The sequence below is a fragment of the Blennius ocellaris genome (genome assembly GCF_963422515.1).
Source record: "Blennius ocellaris genome assembly, chromosome: 8".
NCBI classification, from domain to species: Eukaryota; Metazoa; Chordata; class Actinopteri; order Blenniiformes; family Blenniidae; genus Blennius; species Blennius ocellaris.
In genome coordinates, this window is record NC_137657.1 from 28102770 (window position 1) to 28113489 (window position 10720).

At 50.0% G+C, this 10720-nt stretch overlaps 1 protein-coding gene across 1 annotated transcript in view; it reads left to right on the forward strand.

The window, feature by feature from the left end:
• Positions 1 to 659: 659 nt before the first annotated feature.
• Positions 660 to 10720, forward strand: part of LOC308133079 (CREB-regulated transcription coactivator 2) — a 19207-nt gene continuing 9146 nt past the window's right edge. The window contains 7 exon segments of the mRNA XM_080500351.1: positions 660 to 860; positions 2674 to 2775; positions 3000 to 3116; positions 3773 to 3834; positions 6578 to 6646; positions 9859 to 9968; positions 10175 to 10201. Coding sequence (XP_080356477.1) covers positions 696 to 860; positions 2674 to 2775; positions 3000 to 3116; positions 3773 to 3834; positions 6578 to 6646; positions 9859 to 9968; positions 10175 to 10201 — 652 coding nt within the window. The 5' untranslated portion in view covers positions 660 to 695.

Here is a 10720-nt window from a genome sequence, read left to right on the forward strand (position 1 = left end):
GGTGTCTGGGCGTTCTCCTATCGGGTGCTCTGGTGTCCGGGTGTTCTGGTGTCTGGGCGTTCTCCTATCGGGTGTTCAGTGTCCAGGTGTTCTCCTATCAGGTGCTCTGGTGTCCGGGTGTTTCCCCTATCGGGTGTTCTGGTGTCCGTGTATTCTATTGGGTGTGCTGGTGTCCGGGCGTTCTCCTATCAGGTGTTCTGGTGTCTGGCTGTTCTCCTATCGGGTGTTCAGTGTCCGGGCGTTCTCCTATCAGGTGTTCTGGTGTCTGGCTGTTCTCCTATCGGGTGTTCAGTGTCCAGGTGTTCTCCTATCGGGTGTTCTGGTGTCCGGGTGTTCTCCTGTCGGGTGCTCTGGTGTCTAGCTGTTCTCTTATCGGGTGTTCTGGTGTCTGGGCGTTCTCCAATCAGGTGCTCTGGTGTCCGGGTGTTTTCCTGTCGGGTGCTCTGGTGTCTGGCTGTTCTCCTATCGGGTGTTCTGGTGTCCGGGTGTTCTCCTGTCGGGTGCTCTGGTGTCTAGCTGTTCTCTTATCGGGTGTTCTGGTGTCCGGGCTGTTCTCCTATCGGGTGTCCGGGCGTTCCTGTGCTGCTGCGAGGCCCCCGGTCCTCGGAAGTGTGCGCGGAGTGAGCGCTCGTCTCGCTCCGCCTCTCTGCGGAAAGTCATTCCACTACGTCAAGCCGTCCCGTCCTCGGCTGAAGATGTCTGCGACGGGCTCAGGCTGCGGACCCGGACCCGCGTCCGGCGCCGGGCCCGGGGGCACCAACCCCCGCAAGTTCAGCGAGAAGATCGCGCTGCACACGCAGCGGCAGGCCGAGGAGACGGCCGCCTTCCAGGAGGTCATGATGGACATCACCTCCACCAGGGTGAGTCTGAGGCGGAGCGGAGCTGCCCGGAGCAGCGCAGGCCTCGTCCGGGCTCCTCCGGGCTCGGAGCTCCGGCGGCGGCGGCGGCGGAGGCTCCGGGGAAGGGAGAGAGGGGGGGGGGGCTCCGGGAGGGGGTGAGCGGCGGCCGTGCCGGGGTGTTCGGCGGGGTGTTCGGCGTCTGCGGGACGGGTCGCCCGCTTCCGATGCGTCGTTAGCCGCGTTAGCTCCGCGGGGCTAACGCGGCTTGTTTACGAGGCGACGTGAACGTCGCGTCCCGCTGAAGGCGCTCCGACGCCGGGACACTTTCAACCGAGACGCCGCGGCACGACAGCTCGCGTCCAGCCGGGAGAACGGCTCGCGTCCAGCCGGGAGAACGGCTCGCGTCCAGCGGTAACGAGTTCAGGCTGTCACTCCGGGAAGTTGAAGTTTTCTCCCGGCTCACGAGCCGAGAGGTCCCGGAGGAGATTCCTCCGATACCCAACGTCTGGTGATGGAGAAACTTCCACCTGGAGGAGACCTGGTCCACCTGGTCCACCTGGAGGAAACCCTCTCACCTGGTCCACCTGGAGGAGACCCTCACACCTGGTCCACCTGGAGGAGACCCTCTCACCTGGTCCACCTCCTCACACCTGGTCCACCTGGAGGAGACCTGGTCCACCTCCTCACACCTGGTCCACCTGGAGGAAACCCTCACACCTGGTCCACCTTCTCACACCTGGTCCACCTCCTCACACCTGGTCCACCTAGAGGAGACCTTCACACCTGGTCCACCTGGAGGAGACCTTCACACCTGGTCCACCTCCTCACACCTGGTCCACCTCCTCACACCTGGTCCACCTGGAGGACAGGAAGACTCGTCATTCTTTCATGAATCAAAAGTGTTTTTCCCCTTCATGGAGTTTTTGTCTTGATAAACTGATGTTTGGACCTGATCGGGTGTCGAGAGCGTGGCCCCCGTACCGACCAGGACATGGTCCCCGTACCACCCAGAGCGTGGCCCCTGTACCACCCAGACCGTGGCCCCCATACCCGAGTGCCTAAGAAGTGTGATTTTGTGGCTAAATGCCTTGAAAGCGTCACCTTGCACCCACATTTTGGGGTTCTCCTCACCCTGGGGGGCGTGTCCTACAGTCCCAAGGGGGCGTGTCCTACAGTCCCAAGGTCGGGTGTCCTATAGTCCCAAGGGGGCGTGTCCTATAGTCTCATGGTGGGGGCGTGTCTTACAGTCTCAGGGGTGGGGGGCGTGTCCTACAGTCCCAAGGGGGCGTGTCCTACAGTCCCAAGGTCGGGTGTCCTATAGTCCCAAGGGGGCGTGTCCTATAGTCTCATGGTGGGGGCGTGTCTTACAGTCTCAGGGGTTGGGGGCGTGTCCTACAGTCCCAAGGGGGCGTGTCCTACAGTCCCAAGGTCGGGTGTCCTATAGTCCCAAGGGGGCGTGTCCTACAGTCTCATGGTGGGGGCGTGTCCTACACTCTCGGGGGGGGGGGGGGGGGTACATTCCTCTGTGGGCGGAGCCTCCACGTGTCTCTGACTGTGACAGTTTAGAATTCCTCTCGGAGGAAATCAGGCTGATGGTATCTGAGCTTCATCCTCTCAACACGCTGGACCTTGTTCTCCCCTGTGACATCACTTCCTGCTGCGATTCCATTGGTGTGTTAGCGGCGACAGCTAAGTTAGCGTGTCGCCCAGGAACCCTCGCGCCGCGAGACTCATTCAGAGAGTACAGTCCCTTTGTCCACTTTGCACCCAAAGTGCTCCAGATACTTGGGGATAGTAATCAGATTACTCTCTTGTTCGCCCGTGTCTTGTCCAGCTGCAGGCTCAGAAGCTCCGCCTTGCTCGCAATCAGGGACCGTACTACGGCGGCTCGCTACCCAACGTGAACCAGATCGGCAGGAACCCCCAGGACTTCCAGGTACCCCCCCCCCCCCCACACTCACACACACACACTGCAAACTAGTACTTTATTACTGCAGTTAAAAAAGTAACGCCCGTCGAGAATGTACCCTGGAAACCCCTCCAGGGTGGATTTGATGTACCTGGCGGGGGACGCAGCGTCTCACCCGCCGTCTGTCTGTACCTGGCGGGGGACGGCGAGGACGCAGCGTCTCACCCGCCGTCCGTCTGTCTCGCTTTCAGACGTCCTTCCCGTCCACTCTGGAGTCCAACCGCTCCACCCGCCATCACGGCCTGGTGGAACGCGTCCAGCGGGACCGCCGCTTCGTCTCGCCCGTCCGGCCGTACAGGAACCGCCAAGTATCCTTCAAGGCGGCCTCAGCGAAACCCGCGAGAACCGCGGCACGTCTTCATTCCACCACCAGGGGGCGTCACCGCAGCTCTGAAGCTAAAGGAGTTAGCACTGAAGCTAAAGGGAGTGAGCGTTGACGCGAGAGCACTTTGTACTGAAGCTAAATTGGTTAGCGCTGAAGCTAAAGGAGTTAGCCTTGAAGGTGAAGGAGTTAGCTCTGAAGCTAAAGGACTTAGCGCTGAAGCTAAAGGGAGTGAGCGTTGATGCGAGAGAACTTTGTACTGAAGCTAAATTGGTTAGCTCTGAAGCTAAAGGAGTTAGCCTTGAAGGTGAAGGAGTTAGCTCTGAAGCTAAAGGAGTTAGCACTGAAGCTGAAGGAGTTAGCACTGAAGCTAAAGGAGTTAGCTCTGAAGCTAAAGGAGTTAGCACTGAAGCTAAAGGAGTTAGCTCTGAAGCTAAAGGAGTTAGCACTGAAGCTAAAGGAGTTAGCTCTGAAGCTAAAGGAGTTAGCACTGAAGCTAAAAGAGTTAACCTTGAAGGTGAAGGAGTTAGCAGTGAAGCTAAAGGAGCTAGCACTGAAGCATTTCTGATTGATTGATTGATTGATTGACCCGTATGGAGGTTTCTGATTGGCTGACAGTGTTTCCTTGACCAGACTCCCCAGGTAGACAACGCTCTGTACAACTCGGCGTACCTGTCGCCTCCACCAGACCCCAGCTGGAGAAGGTATGGCTTGCTACTCCCCCACCCCCCTCCTCCCCCCTTCCTGTCTCCGTGGAGACGAGTCTGCCTGCAGGGACGCCTGGTCCTTTGCTTCCACAGCATCTTACCTGCCTCTCCTCTGCTGCGACGCTTCTTCAGCCTCTGAAACTTGTAAAACCTCTGAAGCCTCTCTAAAGTCTGTCTGAAGCCTCGGTGCGGGTTCGTCTCCACCCTCGCAGAGCGCCTCCACCCTCGCAGAGCGACGAGAAGCTGAACATGGTTTTAGCTGATGGGACAAATATCTGTATCAGACCCAAAATAACTGCAGAAGATAAAACCATGACTAGATAATTAAATATTCAACAAGTTTTGCACCAGTTACAAGTAGCTGAAGTTCACTCAGGACAGAGCGGCTGGTTTCTGCTGCCCTGTACACTTCCTAGACACTCAGAATCCCAGAGTGTCCCTGAAGGCAGCACCAAACAGCTCTGAGGGTTTTTACAAACAGTCGCCTGCAGCCGTCACTAACTACCTTGACCAACTCTAACCGACTTTAACCTGGTCTAACTTACTATTACCAGCTCTAACCGACTTTAACCTGGTCTAACTTACTATTACCAGCTCTAACCGACTTTAACCTGGTCTAACTTACTATTACCAGCTCTAACCGACTTTAACCTGGTCTAACTTACTATTACCAGCTCTAACCGACTTTAACCTGGTCTAACTTACTTTTACCAGCTCTAACCGACTTTAACCTGGTCTAACTTACTATTACCAGCTCTAACCGACTTTAACCTGGTCTAACTTACTATTACCAGCTCTAACTGACTTTAACCTGGTCTAACTTACTATTACCAGCTCTAACCGACTTTAACCTGGTCTAACTTACTATTACCAGCTCTAACTGACTTTAACCTGGTCTAACTTACTATTACCAGTTCTAACCGACTTTAACCTGGTCTAACTTACTATTACTAGCTCTAACCGACTTTAACCTGGTCTAACTTACTATTACCAGCTCTAACCGACTTTAACCTGGTCTAACTTACTATTACCAGCTCTAACCGACTTTAACCTGGTCTAACTTACTATTACCAGCTCTAACTGACTTCAACCTGGTCTAAATTCCTTTATTCTGGTATAACTTACTTTAACCTGGTATAGCTTACTATTACCAGCTCTAACTGACTTTAACCTGGTCTAACTTACTATTACCAGCTCTAACTGACTTTAACCTGGTCTAACTTACTATTACCAGCTCTAACCGACTTTAACCTGGTCTAACTTACTATTACCAGCTCTAACTGACTTTAACCTGGTCTAACTTACTATTACCAGCTCTAACCGACTTTAACCTGGTCTAACTTACTATTACCAGCTCTAACTGACTTTAACCTGGTCTAACTTACTATTACCAGCTCTAACCGACTTTAACCTGGTCTAACTTACTATTACCAGCTCTAACTGACTTTAACCTGGTATTGCTTACTTAAACCTGATCTAACTTAATATTACCAGCTCTAATGGACTTTAATCAACTCTAACCAACTTTAACCTGGTCAAACTTACTTTAACCAGCTCGAACAGACTTTAACCAGCTCTAACTGACTAACCAACTCAAACTGACTTTAACCAACTCCAACCAATGTTAACCTGGTCTATCTTATTTTAACCACCTCTAACTGACTTTAACCAACTTTTAAAAAAATTCACAGACTTTAACCAACTTTCAATGACTTTAACTTAACTTTGCCAAGCTTTAACCACCATAACCAAGTTCACTTATCTTGAACCGACGGTCACCACCATGCCGGCAAAGGTGACGGGAGCCTAATCGGTTATGAACCACATTAAACTGACTTCAACCGTCTCTGCCTGACTTCCACCTGGTTTACTAACCTTGAACCAGCTTGAACCATAACCAGTTTGAACCATAACCAGCCTGAACCATAACCAGTTTGAACCATAACCAGTTTGAACCATAACCAGCCTGAACCATAACCAGTTTGAACCATAACCACCTGTTGGTCGTTCATCTTGTACTCCGCTCTTTCGCAGTTTTTGGCGTTTCCTCTTCTGCCACTTTGTTTTGCGCCTTGCAGTTTTTTTGGTCTCCTCACTACACACACACACACACACACACACACACACACACACACACACACACAGAGTTATCTCCTAATATCTCACACACCACTGCTCTTTTTATAAAAAAAATTTTAATAAATAATAATGTCATAGTAGCAAGTTTAGCCGAGCAGCAGCAAGTCTAGCCGAGTAGCAGCAGCAGGTTTAGCCGAGCAGCAGCAAGTTTAGCCCAGCAGCAAGTTTAGCCCAGCGGCAGGTTTAGCCGAGTAGCGGCAGGTTTAGCCGAGCAGCGGCAGGTTTAGCCGAGCAGCAGCAAGTTTAGCACAGCAGCACGTTTAGCAGAGCAGCAGCAGTAGCAGGTTTGGCAGAGCAGCAGCACGTTTAGCAGAGCAGTAGCAGGTTTAGCAGAGCAGCAGCAGGTTTAGCAGAGCAGTAGCAGGTTTAGCAGAGCAGCAGCAGGTTTAGCAGAGCAGCAGCTTCTTTTGGCCCTGAAGAGTTCTGGTGAAAACTTGTTTTGAGCGCCTCTCTCCTCCTCCTCCTCCTCCTCCCAGCTTGTCGCTATATGAGCAGCCACTCTTTCTTCTCTCCCTCCGTCTCTCCGTCACTTCATCCTCCTCATGTTTCCGTCCAATCGGAGGAAACTAACGTTTTTTGTTCTTGTCGATCACAAAACAAGGAATTGGTCTGGAAACTTCCCCGGAGATAAAAGCCAGTTGTTTCGTCTCCCCACCACTGCACTCAACAGGTGAATCCTCCTCATCCTCCTCTTCATCCTCCTCTCCGCCTCCTCTTCCTCCTCTCTTCCTCGCTCTTCATTGAGCTTAAAAATTTATTTGAAGCTTCCCATCAGACCATTGTTACTGGATCCGTCTCCTCTGGATCTCCTTCTTCTTCTACGTCCGTCTCCTCTGGATCTTCTTCTTCTACGTACGTCTCCTCTGGATCTTCTTCTACGTCCGTCTCCTCTGGATCTTCTTCTTCTACATCCGTCTCCTCTGGATCTTCTTCTTCTACGTACGTCTCCTCTGGATCTTCTTCTTCTACGTACGTCTCCTCTGGATCTTCTTCTTCTACGTCCGTCTCCTCTGGATCTTCTTCTTCTACGTACGTCTCCTCTGGATCTTCTTCTACGTCCGTCTCCTCTGGATCTTCTTCTTCTTCTACGTCCGTCTCCTCTGGGTCATCTTCTTCTACGTCCGTCTCCTCTGGGTCTTCTTCTTCTACGTACGTCTCCTCTGGATCTTCTTCTACGTCCGTCTCCTCTGGGTCTTCTTCTACGTACGTCTCCTCTGAATCTCCTTCTTCTTCTACGTCCGTCTCCTCTGGGTCTTCTTCTTCTACATCCGTCTCCTCTGGGTCTTCTTCTTCTACGTCCGTCTCCTCTGGATCTTCTTCTTCTACGTCCATCTCCTCTGGATCTTCTTCTTCTACGTCTGTCTCCTCTGGATCTTCTTCTTCTACGTCCGTCTCCTCTGGGTCTTCTTCTTCTACTTACGTCTCCTCTGGATCTTCTTCTTCTACGTCCGTCTCCTCTGGGTCGTCTTCTTCTACGTCCGTCTCCTCTGGATCTTCTTCTTCTTCTACGTCCGTCTCCTCTGGATCTTCTTCTTCTACGTCCGTCTCCTCTGGATCTCCTTCTTCTTCTACGTCCGTCTCCTCTGGGTCTTCTTCTTCTACGTCCGTCTCCTCTGGATCTTCTTCTTCTACGTCCGTCTCCTCTGGATCTTCTTCTTCTACGTCTGTCTCCTCTGGATCTCCTTCTTCTACGTCCGTCTCCTCTGGATCTTCTTCTTCTTCTACGTCCGTCTCCTCTGGATCTCCTTCTTCTTCTACGTCCGTCTCCTCTGGATCTCCTTCTTCTTCTACGTCCGTCTCCTCTGGATCTTCTTCTTCTTCTACGTCCGTCTCCTCTGGATCTTCTTCTTCTACGTCCGTCTCCTCTGGATCTCCTTCTTCTTCTACGTCCGTCACCTCTGGGTCTTCTTCTTCTACGTACGTCTCCTCTGGATCTTCTTCTTCTACGTCCGTCTCCTCTGGATCTTCTTCTTCTACGTCTGTCTCCTCTGGATCTCCTTCTTCTACGTCCGTCTCCTCTGGATCTTCTTCTTCTTCTACGTCCGTCTCCTCTGGATCTTCTTCTTCTACGTCTGTCTCCTCTGGATCTCCTTCTTCTACGTCCGTCTCCTCTGGATCTTCTTCTTCTTCTACGTCCGTCTCCTCTGGATCTCCTTCTTCTTCTACGTCCGTCTCCTCTGGATCTCCTTCTTCTTCTACGTCCGTCTCCTCTGGATCTCCTTCTTCTTCTACGTCCGTCTCCTCTGGATCTTCTTCTTCTTCTACGTCCGTCTCCTCTGGATCTCCTTCTTCTACGTCCGTCTCCTCTGGAGCTTCTTCTTCTACGTCCGTCTCCTCTGGATCTTCTTCTTCTTCTACGTCCGTCTCCTCTGGGTCTTCTTCTTCTACGTACGTCTCCTCTGGGTCTTCTTCTTCTACGTACGTCTCCTCTGGATCTTCTTCTTCTACGTCCGTCTCCTCTGGATCTTCTTGTTCTACGTCTGTCTCCTCTGGATCTCCTTCTTCTACGTCCGTCTCCTCTGGATCTTCTTCTTCTTCTACGTCCGTCTCCTCTGGATCTTCTTCTTCTACGTCTGTCTCCTCTGGATCTCCTTCTTCTACGTCCGTCTCCTCTGGATCTTCTTCTTCTTCTACGTCCGTCTCCTCTGGATCTCCTTCTTCTTCTACGTCCGTCTCCTCTGGATCTCCTTCTTCTTCTACGTCCGTCTCCTCTGGATCTTCTTCTTCTTCTACGTCCGTCTCCTCTGGATCTCCTTCTTCTACGTCCGTCTCCTCTGGATCTTCTTCTTCTTCTACGTCCGTCTCCTCTGGGTCTTCTTCTTCTACGTCCGTCTCCTCTGGATCTTCTTCTTCTACATACGTCTCCTCTGGGTCTTCTTCTTCTACATACGTCTCCTCTGGGTCTTCTTCTATATTCATCTGGATTTCTGGATTTGTCTCTGCGGTTGTCTCCTCACACTCCGCTGCCGTCCAGACGTCTCAGGAGGTCTAGATTTTGTCTGAAGAGTTCTGGACGGCGTCACGTTGGTTCGTTCCAGTCGTTTCTCTCCTGTTGGACTGGTTCTGGGTTGGTCTCCCAGTGTCTGTCTGGATCCTGGTCTGGATTCACATTGATGGGTCTGAATTGTCGGTTCCAGTCTACGTGTGTCTAGATGGGACTGGACTGGTTTTGTCTAATGATCTATATTGTTCTGGTTCCGTGTCGTTCTCGACCGATCGATCTTAATCTGCATTGATCCACGTCGGTGTGATCTGGATTGGTTTGCAGTGGTCCCTCTAATCTGTTACTGGATTGATCTGGATTGATCCACATACCACTGGATCCTCGTTCTGGATTGATCTGGATTAGTCGGAATCGTCCCCGATACGAGTGTCGACCTGCTTTTTCTTACATTTTTACAATTCAGTGTTTTGGTACCTCACTTCAAGTTATCAGTTTTAGATCGGAGTGTTTGACGAGAGTCGCGTGTCTTCACCCTTTTCAGGCGGAGACAGAAGTGGTGTCTGGTGTCCCACAGGGCTTTACGCTGGGCCCACTTCTTTTCTCACGAAACACAATCAAACTCATTAAAAAAATTCCGTTTATTATTCCGACATTTTCTATGTTTTATTCCTGTTAAAACAAACTTAATACCTAAATTTTTGATTTCTTTATATATATACATATATATATATATAATACAATAATTTATATAAAATATATATATTTTTTTTTATTTGAGGGGTTTGTGGGTTGAGTTTTCCACCTTCTTCGGTAAATGTTTGAAAATAAAATCTGCTCCTTGTGAATGAATGAATCTCAGCTGGAAGCTTCCAGAAGGCTGAACTCTCAGACGTGTCGCCCCCTCCCACCCCTCCCCCCCTCCCACCCCTCCCCCGCAGGACCAACTCGGACTCGGCGCTGCACACCAGTGTGATGAACCCGCCCCCGGGAGACCCCTTCACGGCGGGGGGCCGCCCCGCCCTGACGCTGCAGAGCGCCCGGCGGCCCGGTGAGACCACGACACGTTTTACAACAAACAACTGGATGGTTTCACTCTGCTGGCCTGAAGCCCCGCCCACACAAACGTTTCTGTTTACAGTCACAAACGTTTAACGTTCAATTCTGATTCCTGCAGAAACATTCATCCTGCTAATGTGTGACATCATCATGAAAATTCACTGCTTGTTTGTTTGTTTGTTTGTTGTTTGTTTCCAGGTCAGGGTGACGGAGAGTCCAGAAGAAGTGAGTCACACTCACTTGTTTATAGATAATTTTGTTTATTTATTTATTGTTTGTATTTTGTCATTTGTTTTTTGTGTGTTTGTCTTGGTGTTATTTTGTTGTTGTTGTTGTTTACCTTTGGTTGCTTGGCTTTTTGTCTCTTTGTTTTGTTGTTTATATTTTATTTAGGTTTTTCTGTTGTATTTATTAGTTTTAACTTGTTTGGATGTTTTTAAGATTTTTAGTTTGTATTTGGATTTTTTTTCATCTTTTTTTTCAAACTTTTTTAGTTTTAGTTTTTTTTTTTTATTTGATTCATTTTGCTTTTGTTTGAATTTATGAAATTCGCTCTTGCACTTTTTTGTTTTAATTTGGATTTGTAATATTATTATTTATTATTATTAATATAATATTGTGTTTTTAATGAAAACATAATATGAAGAGTTTTTATCACAGTTTAGTTAAATGTTTTAAGTTTGTTAAAAAATAATCACGTTCATCATCATCATCCTCCTCTTCCTCTTCCTCTTCTTCTTCCTC